This window comes from Delphinus delphis, chromosome 6 (genome assembly GCF_949987515.2).
Source record: "Delphinus delphis chromosome 6, mDelDel1.2, whole genome shotgun sequence".
NCBI lineage: Eukaryota > Metazoa > Chordata > Mammalia > Artiodactyla > Delphinidae > Delphinus > Delphinus delphis.
The window spans coordinates 80,177,861-80,201,157 of NC_082688.1; the positions used below are offsets into that span (position 1 = coordinate 80,177,861).

General features: G+C 42.2%; 2 protein-coding genes across 3 annotated transcripts in view; both read left to right on the top strand.

Annotated features, from left to right (window-relative positions):
* The first annotated feature begins 128 nt into the window (after positions 1–128).
* On the top strand, positions 129–13,965 carry CHMP5 (charged multivesicular body protein 5). The gene is made up of 8 exons (XM_060014891.1): positions 129–283; positions 1,468–1,572; positions 3,224–3,270; positions 5,029–5,122; positions 5,587–5,658; positions 9,205–9,313; positions 10,822–10,934; positions 13,231–13,965. Exons 1-8 carry the CDS (start codon positions 215–217, stop codon positions 13,279–13,281), a joined length of 660 nt encoding a protein of 219 aa, XP_059870874.1. The 5' UTR covers positions 129–214; the 3' UTR covers positions 13,282–13,965.
* Positions 13,966–22,470: 8,505 nt separating this feature from the next.
* The window catches only part of NFX1 (nuclear transcription factor, X-box binding 1), a 79,626-nt gene continuing 78,799 nt past the window's right edge, over positions 22,471–23,297 (top strand). For both annotated transcript variants that reach the window (XM_060014892.2, XM_060014893.2), the window contains exon 1: positions 22,471–22,557. In XM_060014892.2, coding sequence (XP_059870875.1) covers positions 22,533–22,557 — 25 coding nt within the window. In that variant the 5' untranslated portion in view covers positions 22,471–22,532. The remainder of the gene's footprint in view (positions 22,558–23,297) is intronic.

Sequence of the window (23,297 nt, forward strand, 5' to 3'; positions counted from 1 at the left end):
GCCACGCCCCCTGCTAACTCGGTCTATCACCTCCAACCTCCTGCAGTTCTTCCCCGGAAGACCGAGCTGAAAATCCGGAAAAAGGATCGGTAAACGCCAATAGGCACATTGCGCTTGCGCATGGAGGGCCGGAAGTCAAGGCGGAGGCGGAGGTGATTCTGCTTCCGTTTCTGGTTTTGCTCCAGTGTTTGGGTTGTCTTCGCGGCCGCTCAAGATGAACCGATTCTTCGGGAAAGCGAAACCCAAGGCTCCGCCTCCCAGCTTGACTGACTGCATTGGCACGGTGGGCACTTAGACACGCATAACTAGGCTCAGGGACCCTGACACCCCCAACCCCACCCACCCCCGGCTTCGGCGCCTACTCCTGGGTCCCGGACCTATTGCATCTCAGCTCTCTCCACCCCACTTTCTTTCCTGTTACCCAAGTCATTGCTGACTCCACAAACCAGGGACCCCTAACCCATCACTGTCTCGCCCTTCTTGCGCCCCACCCCTTCTGGTGCCCGTGCCGCGTCCACTCGCTGTTTCCTTACCTCCTCACTCCTACCAGCCATAGGCCCACACAGCTTTCCCACCTCGTCCAGCCTGACCCCTAACTCCTCTTCCATCCCTCATCCCTCTCTCACGTCAGGACCCTCGGCTTGATATTCTAGTTCAACATATCTGTACCCCAATCCTGGATCTCAGTAACAAAACTTCAGAACTCTGACCCCTGACATTAAGCTACCACCTTCTATCCAAGCGAATAGCATTAGATCTAAGCCCTAGCCGGGGTCCACTGGGCACTAACCCATTTCACACACCTCCTGCTTGAGCCCTCAGCCTGACAAGCCTCTGATTCTAGGGGAATCTCAACTAAGCCCAGTGATTCTCAAATTCTTTTTCTGCTCAAGCACACTTGAGAGCGACCCTGGAATATTAGAATTTAGGGGGTGGAGTATAGTTTATAAAAGCTCTCCAGTGTTTCTGGCTGAGAATCTCCCCACCACCAACAGTTAGGAATCACTGTTTTCCACCTTTCACCATATGCTCTTCTTTTTTTAAAAAAATTAATTAATTTTATTTATTTATTTTGGGCTGCATTGGGTCTTCGTTGCTGCACGTGGGCTTTCTCTAGTTGCAGCGAGCGGGGACTACTCTTCATTGCCACGCGCAGGCTTCTCATTTCGGTGGCTTCTCTTGTTGCAGAGCACTGGCTCTAGGTGCACGGGCTTCAGCAGTTGTGGCATGCAGGCTCAGTAGTTGTGGCGCATGGGCTTAGTTGCTCCGTGGCATGTGGGATCTTCCCAGACCAGGGATTGAACCTGTGATCCCTGTATTGTCAGGCAGAATCTTAACCACTGCGCCACCAGGGAAGTCCCTCTTCTTTATTTGTCCTTTCTTCCTCTATATTCATTCCTCTCCTGCCACTTTTCATGTAAATGTATTGCAATAACTACTACTGCCTTTGATGTTTTTCCCCTCAAGGTGGACAGCAGGGCAGAATCTATTGACAAGAAGATTTCTCGGCTGGATGCTGAACTAGTGAAGTATAAGGATCAGATCAAGAAGATGAGAGAGGGTCCTGCAAAGGTAAGGTAGGCAGCACCTGAAGAAGGTACTGTGACAGCCTAACTTGAGCACCTGTGGAAGTAGGGCCTGGTGGTAAGGGCTGGTGAGAGATACAGAAGAGATGCTCACAGTCTAATAAGAAAACATACGTGAGGGTGTATTCTTCAGGGAGGAGAGTTTGCAGCCATATATGAGAGGAAGGCTAGGATTTGACCTGGTGGCGAGAAGATGCTGGTTACATGTCCAGAAGAATGTACATGGGAATTAGCATATTCTACTGAGAAGGTGCTATATTCTACCTGGAGAGCTGGGCCTGCTCAGGAATAATGAGTTGCCAGGCTAGTCAGGTTAGGTAAGTATAATAGACTGGTTAAGGAGTGGCATATTGGGAAAAAAGTACCAGTGTTCTATTAATAATATCATCACTACCTACTAGCTGTGACCTTTATAAAGTCAGTTAATTTTTTATTTTTCTCTTCTGTTAGGTAGAAACATAGAGTTGTATATTTAAGTGCATGGACTGTGAATGTAGAACTGTCTTCTTTTTTCCCATCCCTGTAACTTATTAGACATTCAAGCTAGAGCAAGTTACTTAGCATCACTGAACCTCAGTTTGCCCATTTATAAAATGGGGATGATATCTACTTTAAAGTGTGAGATTAAATGAGGTAATTCATGTGACCTACATAGCACTGTGTCTAGTACATAGACACATTCAGTAAATGTTAGGTATTATTATCATCTGTGAAGTAGTAATACCTGCTTTTCCTTCTTCATTGGAGGAGACAAATAAAATGATTTATGAAACAGTATAGAAATGGAAGTGACAGGAGGATTTTCTCTGCCATCTTAGTTAGATGGCTTGGCATGAAGAGCGAACAGAGGCAGGAATGCCCACCTAGACTTGAGATGAAAGCCTAAACCACGGTGGTAGTCATGAGAATGACATGAGAGGAATCAATTTAAAAGTGAGTTCTGGGGCTTCCCTGGTGGCACAGTGGTTGAGAGTCCGCCTGCAGATGCAGGGGACACGGGTTCGTGACCCGGTCTGGGAGGATCCCACATGCCGCAGAGCGGCTGGGCCCGTGAGCCATGGCTGCTGAGCCTGCGCGCCCGGAGCCTGTGCTCCGCAACGGGAGAGGCCACAGCAGTGACAGGCCCGCGTACCGCAAAAAAAAAAAAAAAAAAAAGTGAGTTTTGAAAATCTAAGATAGCAGTGCATGAAGACACAATAGAGAGAGGAAAGGTAAGGTTGGTGTAACAGTTTTCAACCTAGAGAAGTGAGAGACTGGCGGGGCCATTATTAGTCATTTCCAAGGTAAGAGCAGGCTGAGGAGTTTGAGCATGCTGAGTTTGAGTGGATAGCAGACTGTCCAAATTGGGAATCTCCCTAAGGCACCTAGATATACAAAATCGGCCCTCTTGGGGCTGGGAGTAGAGATAATATGCACTAGGAAAAGGAAATGTACTTCAGTACACTGAGATGTGGGTTGCCAAGACTGAGACAAGCTGGGGCTTAAAGCCTGCTTGGGAGGTGAACAATCCAGGAGTCACTGTGTCTACTACTTTGAAGATGAGAGGAAGTAGAGGTATGTGGGGATATAGGAGATTTTTTTTTTTACCGTATGTATATTTTCTACTTCTTTTCATTAAAATCTGTTTTTCTCCCTAGAATATGGTCAAGCAGAAAGCCTTGCGGGTTTTAAAGCAAAAGCGGATGTAAGTTATAAGCATAACCTCCTTTCCTCTAGCAGGTTTAACCAAAAGGGAAATGGTCTTCCATTCCTTTAGGTTTTCATACCACTTTATAAGTATTCTTGAGTTAATTGCAAATTTCATTTACACATACAGTTAGCTGGGTTTTTCTCCCCCTGCATGTTCAGCAACATCTGTTGCAGCACTGTCCATTTAAATAGAACTTTTTGCTTTGATGGGAGGTGTTTTGTATCTCTGCTCTTCAGTACAGTAGCTATTAGCCATGTGTGGCTATTGAGCACTTGAAATGTAGCTAATGTGACTAAGGAACTCAAGTTTTAATTTTATTTAATTTTAACAATTTAAGTAGCCATGTGTGGCTAGTGGCTTCTGTATTGGACTGCCCAGATCTATAGAGTTTGATTGTCCCATTTATTTAATTAGAGTGTGCCTTTTAAATTTTTGTTTGTCTGTAAAATTGGGAATCTTGAATATTTGTTCCCTCCCATCAGAAGATTTAACGGTCCTTAATTTGTTTTAGGTGACTGTGTCCCAGTGTTTGAGCAGAAGCCCAAGAGTATCTTTGGTACTTACCCTTGTGAGCTGTTGAGAGCCTCTGCAGGGTTTATAGAGGTCAGATGTAATCAGCTAATAAAGAACCAGAAAAATTGTTGATACCTCTATTCCTATTCATAAACTAACTTTTTATAAGACATCAGACACCATCTTACTCCTTTTAGATTAGACAGAATTGGAAAAATAAATTATGATGCCTAGAGTGGTGAGAGAGTGTGATAAAACTGTTACCTCTCTAATTGGTAGCATTGCAATTTTTAGGTAACTTTTTTTTTTAATAAAAGGATATTATTCATTGTAGAAACTTGGCAAGTACATAAACATGAGTAGAAGAAAAGGAAATCTACCTAGATTCCTACTAGCAGAAATAACCACCTTTAAAATGCTATTTTTACAGTTTCTTTCTCTGCTTGTGCATACATGGTATGTGTGCATATAATTTTTAGAAGATAACAAATGGCATGTATATAGGTTATCCTTTTCCACTTAATGTTATATCATGAGTATTTTTGTCCTTCTAAATATTCTTTGCAAACATACTTTTTAACGGGGTAATAATGTTCCACCACCATTTGCCTGCATCGTTGACCATTTTTCTTCTGGTTGGATGGTTAGATGGTTTCGAAATACTGTATAAGGGCTATAGGGATATAAGTCTTTGAGGCAGTATTATAAGTTGATATAAAGCTTTATTTTAAAAAAACATGGAGTGTCAGGCATTATATTAGTTTGGATAGATTACCTATTTGTGGATACGAGATTAATAAAATAACATACCTGTCCTCAAGGAGTTCAGTCTACTGGAAAAACAGTTTCACTATATGTATGAAGAGCCTTAAAAACAGTCTTGCCCTTTCCCCCAAGAATTCCATTTCTGGGAATTTAGCGTAGGAAATAATCTAAAACATTATAAAAACATGTATTAAGACTTCTTAGCAACGTAGAAAGCAGCAGTAATAATAATAATGTTAAGTGGAAAATAGTGTTGTAACTAAAATATATACAAAGGAAAAAGACTGGAGGGACATCAAATGATGTTTGTGTTAGATTGATTAAATTGTTTTTCCCAATTTTTCTGTATATTTAATTTTTTAACATTTGTTGTTATTGTTTTTAAGAAAATTCTCTTATTTTGTGTTAGAGATACTTTCTTCATGAGGATTTCTATCTGGCTCACATTTATCCTTCTCAATTGACTCTAAAAAGGTATGAGCAGCAGCGGGACAATCTTGCCCAACAGTCATTTAACATGGAACAAGCCAATTACACCATCCAGTCATTGAAGGACACCAAGACCACGGTACTCTCAAAACACCGTTGCCATGGTTTTATTTTATTTTATCTTTTTAAAATTTTATTTATTTATTTATTTATTTTTGGCTGTGTTGGGTCCTCGTTTCTGTGCAAGGGCTTTCTCCAGTTGCGGTGAGTGAGGGCCACTCTTCATCGTGGTGCACGGGCCTCTCACTGTCGCGGCCTCTCTTGTTGCGGAGCACAGGCTCCAGACGCGCAGGCTCGGTAGTTGTGGCTCACGGGCCCAGTTGCTCCGCAGCATGTGGGATCTTCCCAGACCAGGGCTCGAACCCGTGTACCCTGCATTAGCAGGCAGATTCTCAACCACTGCGCCACGAGGGAAGCCCTTATTTTATTTTTGTTTTATTTTATTTTATTTTTGTACTCTGTGCTCTTTTCCCATGGTTTTTAAAAGACAGTTTAACCAACACGGCTTCTTAAGACATGGTGTTTTTTCTTTCCTTTTTTTAGGTTGATGCTATGAAACTGGGTGTAAAGGAAATGAAGAAAGCATACAAGCAAGTGAAAATCGACCAGATTGAGGTGAGATGTGTACTGGATTCTCCAAGAATATACACTTGTTTCTGAAAGAATCAAAATGATTGTGTATGTGATGGGAAGAGCACAGGAGAGGGATTGAATCTTGGGTTCTGCCATTTACTAATAGAGTAACTTTGGGAAAGGGTTCCAAAGGTCTCACTTTCCTCATTGTTAACCTAAGGATCCTAATACCACATACAATTATAATTAGAATGAAATAAATGAGCTGGTGTATCTAAACGCACAATGCCTGGCACATAATAAGCACCCAGTGAATAAGCACCCAGTTTCCTTTTACTTCTAACTCACTTAATGACTTTTAGTCAGTTGCCTCAATTGTAAAGTAGTGATGTTGCTGCTCATCTCGCAGGATTGTCCCGAGTGTAAAATGAGGACATATACATAAAGTGCTTAGCACAGTTCCTGGTGTAGAATTGGTTCCCTCTTCTAGTAATTCTCTTTATATTTTTTTCTCCCAGTTTTATTGAGATACACTTGACATATAACATTGTATAAGTTGAAGGTATACAACATGATGATTTGATACATATATATATATAGTGAAGTGGTTACCACTATAAAGTTAGTTAACACCTTCATAACCTCACATAATTACTATTTTTTTGTGGTGAGAATATTTAAGGTTTACTTTCCTAGCAACTTGCAAATATTGTTAAATACAGCCACCATGATGTACTTTAGATCCCCAGAACTTGAGTCATCTTTTTTTTAAAGGTTATATTCCATTTATAATTATTATAAAATATTGACTGTATTCCTTGTTGTACAATATATCCTTGTAGCTTATGTATTTTATACGTAGTAGTTTGTGCCTCTTGATCCCCTACCCCCATTTCTTTAGTTGTTTTTTTTTTTTTTTTTGGCTGCACTGGGTCTTAGTTGCGGCACGCAGGATCTTCACTGTGGCATTCGGGCTTCTTAGTTGTTGCATACGGGCTTCTTAGTTGTGCATGCGAACTCTTAGTTGCAGCATGCGGACTCTTAGTTGCGGCAGATGGGATCTAGTTCCCTGACCAGGGATCGAACCGTGGCCCCCTGCACTGGGAGCACAGAGTCTTACCCACTGGCCCACCATGGAAGTCCCTAGATTTTTAATAATAATGTCATTAGGTCCTTAAAATTAGCATTTCTTTTTGAGATCATGTTTTGGCTGGGGCACTGAGCCCTAAGAGTTTGGCCCCTCTTGCCTCTCTCAGTTGAACAGCGCAGATGGCAAACAGGGTTAGCAGAAGGAGTAGTGACTGGCCTGAGGAAAAGCCTTCCTTTCTGCGTATGTGATAGTTCTAACCCCCGGAGTAGAATGTCTCTTTCTAAGAGGGCATGGACTCAGTTTTGTTCACTGTTGTATCCCCAGTGCCCCAAACAATGCCTGTCCATAGTTGGTGCTTAGAAAGTATCTAATGATTGATGAACAAATGAACTAGAGGCCATTCATGGAGATAAAACAGTTCTGCCCAATTGGAGCATTATTTGTTGGTGGAATATTTACTATGTCCCTAGCATTTTACGGCTTCTGCAGACATATTCTCTGGTAGGGTAGTTCTGGTCTTTAGTAAATGAAAGCATTCCTCCCATCTTGCTCTTTTCCAGCACCCCTCCTTATACTTCTCAGGACCCTCTTTCTAATCCTCCACACCAGTCTCTGCTTACAAGAATTTAGGCTTAGTGATATCTTCCAGGAGATTTCACTGAGAAAAATGTTCTGACTATGCGTGTCTTATTTGTATATTATTATTTGATAATAAAATAAAATGAAACTGAATTTTATTTTCTGCTTTTCGGGTTCCTTGTGTTTTAATTAGTGCTATTTAATGAACAAAATAGAAATTTTGATCTTTGCGGTTTTTTGTATGTTTCTTCGTCTTTGACCTATGGTTGTCTGGCTCTCTCCCCATCTAATTATCCTTCTCCTGTCACCTCATAGATTTGCTTGCATGACAGGTGGAAAGCCCCTTTCGTTGTAACTTTTTTGATGTGTATGGGTATGTGTCTTTGGCTGGTCTAGGTATTTTGAATTCCATTTGTTTTCCTAAAATCCTTTACTTGTAAAACATTTTCACTGTTTTATAGTACTCATTCAGAAAATTTTCCTCTATGTATGTATGTTCCCCTGTTTCTGTCTTTTTTGTTTCCCAGTTTCTGCACATCAAGTGTAGTGCTTATATTTGTTTTGTATTGATTTTGTTTGTTTTTCCAGAACTGAACCTGCTAATTCTTTGTGATGATTTTTTTCTTTTCTGTGTCTATCCTAGAGTCTATTGCTAGGAATCCTATCCATAAATGATTTTGGCAGACTTGTCTTGACACGTAAAAGCATAATATAAGTTCAACTTGATTAGTTTATGTTATTTTCACTCTATTTTAAGTATTGTTTCAGCCAGTGCTTCTCTGTATAGCAGACTGTTACATATGTACAATAGTTTGGCCCTTGGAAATGCAGAAAAGCAAAGCATTTTCTTTTTAAAGAAATGTTTTTCTCCGCTTTATTTTATATCCTTTATATGGAAAAACAAACCTAATCTGGGGGCCAGGAAGGAGTTTTTAAGTGTTTTGCATTGCTCTAGAAATCCTGAAGGATAAGTCGTGCTAATTAGGACCCTCTGTGTTATCAACACTAGTCCATTCCCCTCTATGTGGAATTTTCAGTATATGAAAAACATATTGTTTTGTACATCCTTAACAGAGTAGAAGATATATAGTATTAAGTGCTTAGTGTTTGACACATATTATGACATATATTATTGCAATAAATCCTTATTATAACCCTATGAAGAATGACTATTAATAATCCAATCTTACAGATGAGGAAATAAAGGCTAAGAGACATTACTTTTCATTGAGTAATGGCCAAATTTTAGCTTAGATATGTCTGGCTCCAGAATCTGCTCTTCTAACCATTATACTAACTGCCCTTTATTATGCTATAGTACTTCTCAGCTTGGTTTTACATTCTTTCTGGTCTTGTAATAGTCTCCTAGTTAAGTACAAATAGATAATTCCCAGAAGATTTATGCCCTCAATCAGTTTTTTTCACCAGCCTGGTCTCAGGTATCAAGCCTATCCTGATTACATTTCTGTTTCCCCATCCGGGGTGGGCCCAGAACAACTCTTTTGTACTACCCAGTTGTTTCCGCTACTGCTTCCTTTCCCTGTACAGCGTAGTCAGTTTTTGGCTGACTCAAGAAGAGTAATTTGCTTGTCTCAATTACCTCTTCTCTATTAACTAGAAAAATTTTGATAGTGTAACTGTTGCTTGATTTGATGTTTCAAGGAAACTTTCTGTAATGAGAGAGCTGATTGGGCATGTATTCTTACAGTAGAAGTTTGGATTTCCGTGAAGCACCTTAAATTCAAATGCAAGATTACCAATTCTATTCTTTATTTTGAAGTTTACATTTTACCACCCAAAATAGGAAGATTATGTGGGCCATTGCTTGTTTCTGAGATTCAGGAGAGAGAATAGGGACAAGTGGTAGTTAGAGAAAAATGGTAAGAAATGAATAAAAATCCTGTCATATATTTTTGTAGGATCTACAAGACCAGCTAGAGGATATGATGGAAGATGCAAATGAAATCCAAGAAGCACTGAGTCGTAGTTACGGCACCCCAGAATTAGATGAAGATGACCTAGAAGCAGGTAAGTTATAGGAAAAGCACTGTATATGTAGTTTTAGCATCTGAGAGGAGCGACTGCCTGGGACCTTTTCTCCCAAATGTTAAAGAAAATTTCTGCAATAGTTCCCTGAGAGTTTATGGTATAGTCTCTGGGCAAAGAGCTTGAGAGGCAGCCATATCAGATTTGCATACCCCACCAACTCTGGGATGGACAAGCTCTGAAAGAATGTCTAGGCAAAGTCCTCTGCTGACCTGGTGCTTGGTATCCAAACACTGCCATTCCCTGCCATTTTCCTTTTGATTTTTTTTTCTCTTTATTTTCCTGCTGGAGTCCTCTCCCTCAGAACAGTGAAGCAGATCAAGAAACAGTAGTTGGCAAATACTTAGTGTGCATCTGCTATATGCCAGGCACTGTATTAGATGCTGGGGATTCAGCCTTGAAGAAAACAAACACAATCCCTGCATTTATGAAGCTTCTCCTCTAGCAGGGGTAAGAAACTGCTTGTTTCAAGTAATTCATTAATTATAAGAGCACAAACTGTTGGGAAGGAGAAGTATGGGGTACCATAGGAGCACATAGCCAGTGAATCTAACCTATTTGGGAGTCAGTGACAGGCATTGCACCTGAAGGATGAGCAGAGGGTAGCAAGACAAAATGGAAGGGGTTGTTAAGTGGCCTCACAGAGAGTTGTTTAGAAACTATTCCTGTAGTCCATTTAAGAAATTGTGGTGGCTGAGACTATGGTGGTGGTAGCAAAAACAGAGATAAGTGGACATATTGAAGAAATTTTAGGAGGTTGAATGGACAAGACCTAATGATTGATTGGGTGTGGAGAGAGAGGGAGGTGTCAGAGGTGTTTGTCAATTTCTAGCATGAGCAACTGGGTAGATGGCAGGACCACCCCACACTGGATTTTCTGTTGCATGATTCCCCTGTCCCATTACTACTTCTTTCTCTCCATGTTCTGTTTTGCCTAGAACCTTTTTTCCCCTCTTTATTTCTTTGTTTTCTTATTTCTCATCTTAAGTTTCCTCTGATGAGTCTCTACCTGCTGTTGCCATTTCCCCGGTCACTTCCAACTCACTTTGCCATAGACTTATTTTTAAAGCCTGATCTCGCGCAATGGTCACTCACTATACAACAATCTCATGCCTCCTTTCACTGCCTGCTTTCAAGTTCATCAATAAATGGGAGAGGATTTTTTACATTTGTTATCATCAGGATTTTCTAATTTGAATTGGCCAACCGATAACTATAGAGTCTTCTCATGAAGACTGGGCCTTATAAACCTGTGGGGAATGGTTTTGTTTGTTTGTTTTATTTTAATTTTTCATGGATTTTTACCACACCAGTTCCCTTGAAAATTTCTTACAATGGCCATCTTTTATTTTGAAAATAGAAATTAATAATCCCTTCTCTTTGTTTCTTAAATTTTCATCTTATTGCAAATAATTTGGCCAACTTTCTTAACATTAGCTGCCAGTTTTCTTGCTTACATTTTATTGAAATATTGACTATTTCAATCTCAGAGTTGGATGCCCTGGGCGATGAGCTTCTGGCTGATGAAGACAGTTCTTATTTGGATGAAGCAGCATCTGCACCTGCAATTCCAGAAGGTGTTCCCACTGACACAAAGAATAAGGTGAAAGCTTTTTCTGTTTTATTTTCTATGCAAAATGGTCTGGGAATCTAAAAGGTATTCTTAAGTAAGAACAAGGAAAGACTGTCATTATTTTGGGAACCCTTGAAAGCCCAGTTTTCCCACATTGGATTGTGGATAGGCTACATAAATAGTGTCACTGAGGCCCAGGGATGGTTTTATTCAATGACAATTTGTATAGTATACATAATCACTTTTGTGAGCTTGGACTGGGTGCTATTGGGTTTTAGACATTTCCTGGGAAAGCAGCAGCAACATATGCATGAACCATGCGGGGTGGCAGCATAAAATAAAGGTCCACTCCAGACACGATGATCAATAATAGGGTGGATTTTTTTTTTGAACTAGGGATTCATAATTTAAGTATAAAACAATGTAGAAAGATTCTACTTCAACAAGGAAAAAGAATCAGGATATATGGGTGTAAGCCTGAGATTGACACCACTAACTGTGAGACCTTGGCAAATCACTTAACTGTTTTGAACTTTTCTGTTCCTTGCATCTATAAAATGCAGATAACTGTAACTATCTCACATAATTGTTATGTAGATCAAATTAGATCTTGTATGTAAAAGGACTTTGCGAACTTAAAGCCCTGTTCAAATCTACATGCTTGTCATTATAAATAGATACAATTTTGCTGCTTATAAAATCCTGTTTACCCCATCTGAGATTCTGGTATCACATGTCATTTTTTCTATTGCCACTGGCCATTTACAGTCCTGGTGTTTACCTACTCCCAACGTGCACATCGAGGTGCACAGTATAGTTGACAGAATCCTAGAGTGGGAGCCAGTCTCAGCTCTGCCTTTATTCACTGTGTGACTTTGAGCAAAATAGAAGTTCATATCTTCTTTCTGAACCTCATGTTTTTCCTACCTGTGCAATGTGGGGAACAAAAAGGTGGGAAAGTAGGTAATTTCTCAGGTCCCTTATAACTGAATTTTTTTTTTAATATTTATTTATTTGGTTGCATTGGGTCTTGGTTACAACAAGTGGGCTCCTTAGTTGCGGCTCGCCAGCTCCTTAGTTGTGGCATGCAAACTCTTAGTTGCAGCATGCATGTGGGATCTAGTTCCCAGACCAGGGATCAAACCTAAGCCCCTTGCATTGGGACTGAGGAGTCCTAACCACCGTGCCACCAGGGAAGTCCCCCTTGTAAATGGTTTTGACGAATGTGTGTGTTCCCCTACCTTACCCCTCCCCCCCGCTTACTTGAGCCTGGGGTCGTCTTACCTTTCTCTACTACACAGGCCACCCTCACCACTTCAAGGCACCAGGTGCATAGGTTGCTTTTTCTCAGCATACCTAAAATCATTTTTATTAACACTACCATAGCCCATCTTTTCACATCCTTGGTAACAGGTCCCTGAGGGATGTGTGTTATTTCCACTTTTAGAAGGTCACAGATTCCTGACTTGAATGTGCTGTTGAGGTATGGTTTCTGAATTGATAGTGGTGTCAGTGCCTATAAGTTTGTAGTAAAGTGTGATATGGAAGTGACTGCCTGTCCCAGGGCACCGCTCTTTCAAGGATTGATGAGGCGGGCTTCCCTGGTGGTACAGTGGTTAGGAATCCGCCTGCCAATGCAGGGGACACAGGTTTGAGCCCTGGTCCGGGAAGATCCCACATGCTGCGGAACAGCTAAGCCCGTGCGCCACAACTACTGAGCCTGTGCTCTGGAGCCCACGAGCCACAACTACTGAAGCCCGTGTGCCTAGAGCCCATGCTCCATAACAAGAAAAGCCACTACAATGAGAAGCCCACGCACCGCAACGAAGAGTAGCCCCCACTCTCCGCAACTAGAGAAAAGCCTGCATGCAGCAACAAAGACCCAATGCAGCCAAAACTAAATAAATTAAATAAATAAACTTTTAAAGATAAATAAATAAAAGGATTGATGAGGCTACAAAAGGTATTGGTTCACTTTGGGATCAGAGTGAAAGTGGGAATCTGGAGACAAGCACTCTCTCCTCTGCCTTCACTCCTGGACATTCCCAGTCCCCTTTTCCCCTTTCTAGGTTTACTCTTAGGTTTCTCTTTCTTTCTGTACTCTTCCCTTACTCTGCAAGGAGTCATCCCTTTTGATCTCTTCCACTTCTTTTCCTGGTTTATCACTTCCCCCTTTACCTTTCATAAAACAGCTTGTTCTCATCAGTGGGATTTTTTTCATTGACTAAACACTTAGAAATGAGTTTTGACTACTAAACATTTGTAATCTTTTTCTTTTTTTATCAGTTGGAAAATAGTGGCACTAAACATTTCTTCCTTTTCACAGGATGGAGTCTTGGTGGATGAATTCGGATTGCCACAGATCCCTGCTTCGTAGACTTGCATCATTCAAGTACATCATGTAAAATAAACACATATTCTGGGACTAGGAAATATTTATCTTTCCAAGTTTGCCATAACAGATTTAGGTTTCTTTCCTTTCTTTGGAAGAAAAGTTAACTACATTGCTTTCATTTTTTTTCCGTTAAGAGACTTATTGCTTGAAGGAAGCTTTCTTCATACTAGATTTTTATTCCTTTTCTCTTATGAAAGACTAACTTACTTAAAGTTAGCATTGGGTATGTATAACTTCATTCCTTAATAATAATTTTGAGATAAAACCAAGGAAATGGGAATCTTTAAGTTCTATGACAGCATATCTCCACAATCTCAAATTGACCCGATAAATTGATGACAAAGACAAGATTAGTGGGACTGTCCATATTATGATTCAAAACCATTTTCTCTTGTGGTATTATAGGTTGGTTAAAGTGATGGCCTTTTTTGGTGAGTTTTGTTGTGTCTTGTGAGTAAATCATTACTGTGTCCAATATTGGAATGGAATTATCACTACTGTATCATGGGTGGCTATTTTGATTCTGTGGTTCATTCAGTATTACAGTGGACTTGTAATCAATAATGAATATTTCTTGATATTTAATGTATAGGACATTTATTTATACTCAATAAATATTTTTCAAAAGGATATAATTTTAATAGTATTACCTCAGCCTGAAACTTCCACTACAGAAACCAAATTTAATATAATTTTAATGTCAACTCAGCCTAAAAACTCCACTACAGAAATCGAATTTAGCTGGCAGCATTGTGGTATAGTGGAAAGAGCAAGGAGCAATCCAGGCTTGGGCCCTGGGTCTGCATCTAATAACTACTAAGTAGCCCACTCACACCTCTAAATTTTTATTTCCTTACTAGTAAAATCATGCTTCTCTCACAAGCTTTTGTGAGGAATAATTGATTGTCTTGAGTACTTTGTTAACTGCCACGTCTCATATGAGGGGTTATTAACAATTAAAAATCAGGGGTTGGGCTTCCCTGGTGGCGCAGTGGTTGAGAGTCCGCCTGCCGATGCAGGGGACACGGGTTCGTGCCCTGGTCCGGGAAGATCCCACATGCCGCGGAGCGGCTGGGCCTGTGAGCCATGGCCGCTGAGCCTGCGCGTCCGGAGCCTATGCTCTGCAACGGGAGAGGCCACAACGGTGAGAGGCCCAAGTACCACAAAAAAAAAAAAAAAAAAATCGGGTTGGGAGTTCTCTGGCAGTCCAGTGGTTAGCACTCGGCACTTTCACTGCCATGGTCTCGGGTTCAATCCCTGGTCGGGGAACTAAGGTCCTGCAAGCTGCGCAGCTCGGCAAAAAAAAAAAAAAAAAGTGGGCTTTATTCCCTTCTTGGGAAGTGCCTGGAGTGCTACAGCAAGTCCAAATTCCTGCTAGATTTCAGGGTCTTTAATGATCCATCCTCCCTCTGCCAGCCTCACTGGCTGCCTCACAGTGTCACATGCACCAGCCTTTCATGTGTCAGCAGATCAATAAACATTTATTGAACACCAGCCCTGTAGAGTCTCTATACCAACCCAGGGGATACCAAGAACAATCACAGCTCCTGTCTTCAAAACTTCACTGTCTAATTATAGGTGAGGATGAGACATGGATGTAACCCTCTCCCATCCCCACTAACCTCACCCTTGAAGAAGACTTCCAGTGGAGCAAATATTACACTATTCATCATTACCTTCTTGAAACCTTCCTTGGCTTCCTTACAAGTTCTCACTCAGCCCTTTTAATATTTCTTCCATTATAGTTCCAATCTGGGATAACTTCTTACCCTTCATACTTTCCTTGAGATAACTCACACCCATGATTTTAACTATTACCTATGAACTAATGCCTCAAAATAACTGTAACTAGCCCAGACCTCTTTCCTTATTCTTTTTTTCAGTTCTGGGTATTCCAAATTAAATGCCCCACCACTACCTAAAATCTAACATCCAAATTAAGCTCATTACCCTGAGCTTCACACTCAACCAACGTTCCTGCCTTATTTCTTGTCTTGCCAGTGTTAAATCAGTGACCCATATATTGCCAGTTTTAGTGGGTGATATTTAGTGCTCCAGCTAGACCACTTTAGTACACTGGATACCAGGGAACAGTCATTCTACCAGTCTCTCTTCCCTTGGCTTTTGTGATGGTATCCCGTGGTTCTTCTATTCTTCTGACTATTCCCTCCAAGATTCCTTTCTGAAATTCTCATCTCTCCAACCCTGTAATGTTGGTGTTCCTCAGGAGTCCAGCCTTTATCCACAGTACTTCTTTCTCTGCTCACTTATATTTAATAATCTCAGCTATTCTCATGGCTTTAACTGCTGACTTCTAAGTCTATACTTGTATCCCTGGTCTTGACCCTGAGTTTCAGAATACTGTTTATATCCACTCGTTGCCTAAGAGTAATCTGGATGTTCCAGAAGCCCACAAACACTTCACATTCAAATAGCCAAGACAACCATTATCTTTCCCCCAGACCTAACCTCCTGTTTTCCCTGCCTCAGCTAATGGAACCATTATCCTCCATCATGCAAAACAGAAAGCTCTTGAGTTGTCCTTGATGCCTACATTTTGCCTCATCCTACACATTCAATTAATCATTAAACCCTGCTTTTAACCCCTTTGTGTTTCTCAAATCCAGCCCCTCCTTTTCTCTTTTCAACTCTCTTTGGCTTGGACATCCTTCCCATAGCCTTTGCAAAGAAATGACCTGCTTTCCCTTCTTGCATAAAGTCCTGGTTCCCTGACATCTCCAGCAGGGCTTAAAAAGCTGCCTATTGGCCCCTGCCTCTCTGTAATGGTTTATTGCTTAGTCTTTTCAGAACAGCATTCTCTTTCATTTAGAGAACTGCCTCCCCAATTCCAAATGTGTGATTATTGGAAAAATACCAATTAGAGTAGCCCTACCTTTACTTTTCCACTATGGGAGTGGGCTTGTAACCAGATTTGTGCCTATTGAAGTTCATCCCTCAAATTTTCTAAGGGGAAATGCTTTCCCTTTTTTTTTTTTTTTTTTACTCTTTATCAGTCTGAGAAGTTTGAGATATTGAGTCAAGAGAGCAGCCAAGAGGCAGAATGAAAGAATCCTCATGGCACTGAGCCCTGACTTCTGATCTTTGAGATTCTCAGAGTGCTCCAAGTCTCTGTAACTCCTCCTTTAGTTCTGTGAACTGAGAATTCTGCCAACAAACCCCCTTTTCTGCTTAAACTAGTTGGAATTGGGTTCCTGTCACTTGCTAGTAAGAGTCCTGTTCTAGTTCTCCTGCATCTGCCATACAGTCATTCCCTGCCTCTCCTCATACAGTTTACCCTCCCTGGAGCAGTAACCGATCAATGGGCTCGTGTGCCCATGGCACAGAGAGGCAAACTGACAGCGGGTGTGTGCAGCCAAGTCAGGGTTTATTGCAGGGTGCCAAGCAAGGGAGTGAGAGACAAGTCTCAGATCCACTCCAGCTTGGTCTTTGAGTTAGGGGTTTGTTTTTTTTTTGCGGTACGCGGGCCTCTCACTGTTGTGGCCTCTCCCATCGCGGAGCACAGGCTCCGGACGCGCAGGCTCAGCAGCCATGGCTCACGGGCCCAGCCGCTCCGTGGCATGTGGGATCTTCCCAGACTGGGGCATGAACCCATGTCCCCTGCATCGGCAGGCGGCCTCTCAACCACTGCGCCACCAGGGAGGCCCTCCCCAGGTAGTTCTTATGTGTAGCTAACATTAAGAACCACTGTCCGAGGGTGCCTGATCAGTACGAACCTGTTTTCATGGACAGGCAGTCTGACTGTTGCCATAAATTTCTGCAATGAAGAGATAGGCAATGATTGCCCTAAGGCAGAGTTTTCATCCAGAGAATGAGTTGGGAAGTATTACTTTCTCCTCTGTTTTTTGGAAGAATTTCGAAGGATTGGTGTCAATTTTTTGAACATTTGGTAGAATTCACCAGTGAAGCCATCTGGGCCTGGCTTTGTGGGAAGCTTTTTTTTTTTTTTTTAATTACTAATTCAATCTCTACTTGTTATAGGTCTATTCAGATTTTCTATTTCTTCTTGAGTCCGTTTTATTTATTTATTTATTTATTTTGGCCACGCAACACGGTTTGTGGGATCTTAGTTCGCCGAACAGGGATTGAACCTGGGCCTCCTACAGTGGAAGCACAGAGTCCTAACCACTGGACCGCCAGGGAATTCCGAGTCCGTTTTGATAGTTTGTGTATTTCTAGGAATTTTTCCATTTCATCTAGGTGATCTGATTTGCTAGCATACACTTTTGTTCATAGTATTACCTATGATCTTTTTTATTTTTATAAGGTTGGGAGTAATGTCCCCTCTTTCATTTCTAATTTTAGTGATTTGAATTTTTCTCTTTTTTTGTTTTTCTTGGTCAGTCTAGCTAAAAGCTGATCAACTTTGATGTTTTTGGTGAATGGATCAACTTCGTTTTTGTTGATTTTTTCCTATTGTTTTTCTATTTTTTATTTCATTAATTCCTGCTCTGACTTTTATTATTTCTTTCCTTCTACTTGTTTTGGTTTAGTTTGCTCTTCTTTTTCTAGTTCCTTAAGGTAGAAGGTTAGGCTACTGATTTGAGATCTATCTTCTTTATTAATAAATCTTTTTAAGGGGACTTTTCTGGCGGTCCAGTGGTTAAGACTCCACGCTTCCACTTCAGGGGGTGTGGGTTCGATCCCTGGTCAGGGAACCAAAATCCAGCAGGCCGAGTGGAGCAGCCAAAAAATTAAAACCAAAACAAATATTTTTAGAGCAGTTTAGGTTCACAACAGCATTGAGCAGGACGTACAGAGAGTTCCCATACACACCCTGTCCCCACACATGTACAGCCTCTCCCACTAGAGACGTCCTGCTCCAGAGTGGGACATTCGTTACCATTCATGAACCTGCATTGACTCGTCATCACCCAAGTCCATGGTTTACATTAGAGTTTACTTTTGGTGTTGTACATTCTATTGGTTTTGACAGTGAACCCACTATTATAGTATTGTATCATACAGAGTTGTTTCACTTCCCTAAACATCCTCTGTGCTCTGCCTATTCATCCCTTCCTTCCCTCTAATCCCTGGAAACCACGATTTTTTTTTTTTTTTACTGTCTCCATAGTTTTGCCTTTTCCAGAATGTTATATACGATAGTTGGGAACATACAGTATGTAGCTTTTTCACATTGGCTTCTTTCACTTAGTATTTGCATTTAAGTTTCCTCCATGTGTTTTTCATGGCTTGATAGCTCATTTCTATTTAGGTCTGAATAATATTCCATTGTTTGGATTTCTTTTTTTTTTAAATGTTGGGGGTAGGAGTTTATTAATTAATTTATTTATTTTTGCTGTGTTGGGTCTTCGTTTCTGTGCGAGGGCTTTCTCTAGTTGTGGCATGCGGGGGTTACTCTTCATCGTGGTGCGCGGGCCTCTCACTATCACAGTTTCTCTTGTTGTGGAGCACAGGCTCCAGATGCGCAGGCTCAGTAGTTGTGGCTCACGGGCCTAGTTGCTCCGCGGCATGTGGGATCCTCCCAGACCAGGGCTCAAACCCGTGTCCCCTGCGTTAGCAGGCAGATTCTCAACTACTGTGCCACCAGGGAAGCCCCTGGATTTCTTTTTTAATGTAAGTATATATAGCTATAAATTCCCACCTGAGCACTGCTTTTGTTGTTTGTCATAACTTTTGGTATGTTGGGTGAAGCACTGTTTGCATAGGAAAGGCAGGATAAATGCTTGCTTACTTCCATTTATTGACAAGTTTTGGAAATAATGAGTGGGTTCCCTAGTATGCCAGTTATGGATTATTGACTTTCAGTTCCAAATTTATCCTTTTTGCCTGCTCTGTGAAATGGATTTGGGACCTTTAAATACTTATCCTTTACCAGCTGGCAGGTATTAAGCTTTGTCAGTAGAGGGCAACAGAGAGATACTGCAGGAGGAACGGGTTTCCTTTCCTGTTTCTAGTGCTTGGGTTGGGCAGGGTTCTGTGCTGTAGGCAGCTTCTCCAGCGTCTGGTTCCTGTGCTTCAGCACCTGGTTTCTTCAGTGTATGATGGCCAGCAGCCAGAAATTTCTCCTGGCACCTCCCCCTGAAAAGTGGTTTGTAGTAGACGGCCTCTTGTGAGACTCGTCACCAAGAATGGCTTTCCCCAGCACCATATAAGGTAGATTTCTGGCAACTTCCACCAGTGCAGCACCACAGCAGCTTCCCTATCTAGTGAGCCATAGGCGCATCCCCTCTAACAAAGTCTGCACCTCAGCTCTGGAGTGATCTTCACTGGACACTTTATCTCAGCCCTAGAGGAAGTGGCTGTTCCTTACATTGCTAATCCTGTATTCTTTGAGAGTTCTCTTTTACTTCTTTACTAGTCAGTCCCTTATTACTCTAATCCCTTGTTATAGTTAATGTCTTTAAGTAAATAAAACCTTCCCTGTTCAAATTACTATGTGGTTCCTCTCTCCTGACTAGACTCAGACTGATACAACTGGTAATTTCTAAAGGGGATGATAAGGTTTTTTGTTTGATGAACTTATCTGTCAAAATTAAGGATTTATGGGCTTCCCTGGTGGCGCAGTGATTGAGAGTCCGCCTGCCGATGCAGGGGACACGGGTTCGTGCCCCGGTCCGGGAAGATCCCACATGCCGCGGAGCGGCTGGGCCCGTGAGCCATGGCCGCTGAGCCTGCCCGTCTGGAGCCTGTGCTCCGCAACAGGAGAGGCCACAACAGTGAGAAGCCCACGTACCGCAAAAAAAAAAAAAAAAAAAAAAATTAAGGATTTATGTTTAATCCTTTTATCAATGAAGGATAAAACTAATGGACATCATAGAAGACAGCTGAAATGTCTAAAACTGACAAGATATACAAGTCGTATATCTACAATGTACAAGAAACCATCAGCAAGAAAAATTGAGCAACCCCAACAGAAAAATGGGCAGAGGATGTGAATAAGCAATCTAAAAAGAGAAACTCAAAAGGGCACTAAGAAATGTTCAGACTCAGTAATCAGAGAAACTCAAATTAACAGAACAATGAGATTATTGCATCACACCTTTTGGTTTAAAAAACATTTGGAAGCTGGATAATGGTTATATCTCAAATATACCTTAGATCGGCCCTCTCCTCTCCATCACATTTGCTGTCACTCTAGTCCAAGGCCACCATCTTCAGTACTAACATAATACAAAAATGCAACTTTTCTGCCCACTTATATTCTTGCTCCCCCACAATTCACTCTTCACCCGAGAGCATGAGAAATCTTTAAGGGTAATTCAGACACTGAAACTGAGTGCCCCTAAAACCGAGTTCCCTTACTGAGTTTATGATTAATCTCTCTATCCAAGACTTTATTCCCTTTCTTGTGTTCCTTCTGACCTCCATCCTGTGCTAACTGAACATTAATCAACCAGAATCAGATGACGAAAATTGCTGTTGTCAGTAACATTGTTAATGTACTAAAATCGCTATTATAGGGATCATTAACTTACAAACTCAGGACAAGATGAGCTCCCAAGCCATGGACCACAGCCCAGAGACTTGTAAACCAGAGACATCCTGACTCCTGAAACTATGATTAAGAAATGTCACCAGATGATCATCAATCCCAGCCTCTTTTATCTTCCTCTTTAAAAAACAAAACAAAACGAAAAAAACCGTAACTTAAAAACCAATTTGGAGTGGATCTGAGGCTTGTTTCTCACTCTTTTGCTTGGTGCCCTGCAATAAGCACTGTACTTTTCTTCACCAAAACCTGGTGTCAGTAGATTGGCTATGCTTCGCATGGAGTGAGCAGACCCGTGTTCAGTTAGGTAACAATACCATTTCTTTGCTTAGAACCTTTTAACTTCCTGTTGCTCTTCGAATAAAATCCATTAGCATGGCCTGCAGGTGATCCACGTGATCTCCTTACCTACCTCTCCAGTTTAATACTGTGCCACTCTCCTTGCTTACTGCTGTCCAGCAAATATTTCAATGACTTGAACACTTCAAGCGCTTTCCTTCCTCCATAGCTTTTGCACATGCTATTCCCTCTGAATCTTCACATAGCTTACCCTTCTCATCTGTCCTTTTACTCAAAGAAAGCTGGCCACCTTTTCTAGAGCAGATCCTAGTAAGTCTCTATCACTGCTACCCTTCTTATTTCTTTCATAAAGCAAATTATTAGCTTGTAAATATAAATTACTTAGTTTTAACCTCCCCTACTAGACAATGCACTTCACTGAGGGCAGAGACCATGTTTGTCTTTTTCACCATTAACCTCCAGCACTTAGAGCAATGCCTAAGACAAAAATAGGCATTAGAATGTATGTGAATGAATGACTCTATTTTGTGTTTTGGGGGAAGCCTGGACCAGTGAATTACTTTACAAATGCAGGTGCTTCACACTTAAACGTTGTGTTCTAGTTAGTAATGCAACAACAAAACACACAAACAAAAGAACGCCACACATTCGCTCAAAAACATTTTGCACTTTAAAAATTATCAGTGCCGGGCTTCCCTGGTGGCGCAGTGGTTGAGAGGCCGCCTGCCGATGCAGGGGACACGGATTCGTGCCCCAGTCCAGGAGGATCCCACATGCCGCGGAGTGGCTGGGCCCGTGAGCCCTGGCCGCTGGGCCTGCGCGTCCGGAGCCTGTGCTCCGCAATGGGAGAGGCCACAACAGTGAGAGGCCCGCATACTGCAAAAAAAAAAAAAAATTATCAGTGCCTCCAAACTTTTCCCCCCTCACGTTGTGTCCATCTGCTCGTTCAAGTCCTTTATCATTTCTAATAAATGGGTGTTCGTTTTCTAAACTGATTTATAATATGTTAGCCTTTGATCGTTTGTTTTGCAGGTATTTTTTCCCAGACCGCCTTTTGACTACTTAGTTTTTGTTTTAATCCTAAGCCTGAACTACTCTAGTAAGGAGGTGCTGTCTGAGGTGACTCCAGAAACCAGGTGAAGCTGGTTGGGTGGGAGGGTGAAACAGGAGCGCACAGGGACTCTCAAAGGAAAACAACTATTGATTACGCAAGTCCGGGCCCGCCTATCCTCCTGGTATCCTAGCCACCTACAGCCACTAGCAACCTCCTTCAGCCCGGAGCCTGGCGCGCCTGCCTGACGTCACGGACGCACCGCACAGTTGACTCGGGCCGCGCAAACTCCGTGGCCGTCTACCGGGCGCGCAGAAGCGAATATTGTCGCGGCGCCGGAAGTCCAAGGCACGTGACCGGGTGACAGCGCTCGCTGGGCTGCAGGGCTCGCTTTAGGTGTTGCGGCACGGGATGGCGGAGGCGCCTCCTGTCTCAGGTACTGTCCTGGCCCGCGCGGGACTGGGCCCCTCTCGGGGAGCGGAAATTGAGTCAGTGACGAGTCCTAGGGCACCGGCCATTCGTATCGCGAGAGTGGCGCGTACTAGGGTTGGAGATAGTGGCTCGGAAGGGCCAAGCCACGCGCGTCGTGCGAACCGAGATCTTAACCATCCTTGACTGCGTAGTGAAGCCCGGCATCTGGTTTCTAAGGAGAATGGGTTTGTCCTGCTGAGTCGATGTGGGTGTCCCGCCCTCTCCAGGGCTCAGCCCGGCCTTCCTAGGGCAGTGATATCCGACAGGCGGGCGTCGGCCGGGTCACCGCCAGTGACGGTGTTGGGCTCTCGACGCACGGCGGGTTTGCTCGCTGCGCTTAAGATGTATTCGTGCGTCCTGGGGCAGCGGCGCGTGCGCGAGCCGAGCACCCGTGGTTTCCAGTGTCAGCCTGCCACGAACTCTCAGTGTGAAGTCTCGTTTTCCTCATCTGTGAATTGGGAGTAAATAAGTAAATTACAGTGAAGGTTCCCGCCGCTGCTGTACCTGTTACACAATTGTTAGCTTACTTCTCCTCCCGGAGTTGCCTTTGTGTGCAGAGACAGCCTCATTTGGCTGTTAATAAAACATCCATTTCCACTTCCTTCGGGGTACCTTAGATCTTTGTTTTCCCAACTCTTTGGACAGTGACCGGAAAGGAATATTTTACATGGTGATCTCAGTGCACACAGACATAAATATAAAAGC

Coding starts and splice junctions, on each gene's coding strand:
- CHMP5 (XM_060014891.1), top strand. CDS start 215: ATGAACCGATTCTTCGGGAAAGCGAAACCCAAGGCTCCGCCTCCCAGC. Junction 284..1,467: donor TGACTGACTGCATTGGCACG/GTGGGCACTTAG, acceptor TTTCCCCTCAAG/GTGGACAGCAGGGCAGAATC. Junction 10,935..13,230: donor CCACTGACACAAAGAATAAG/GTGAAAGCTTTT, acceptor TCCTTTTCACAG/GATGGAGTCTTGGTGGATGA.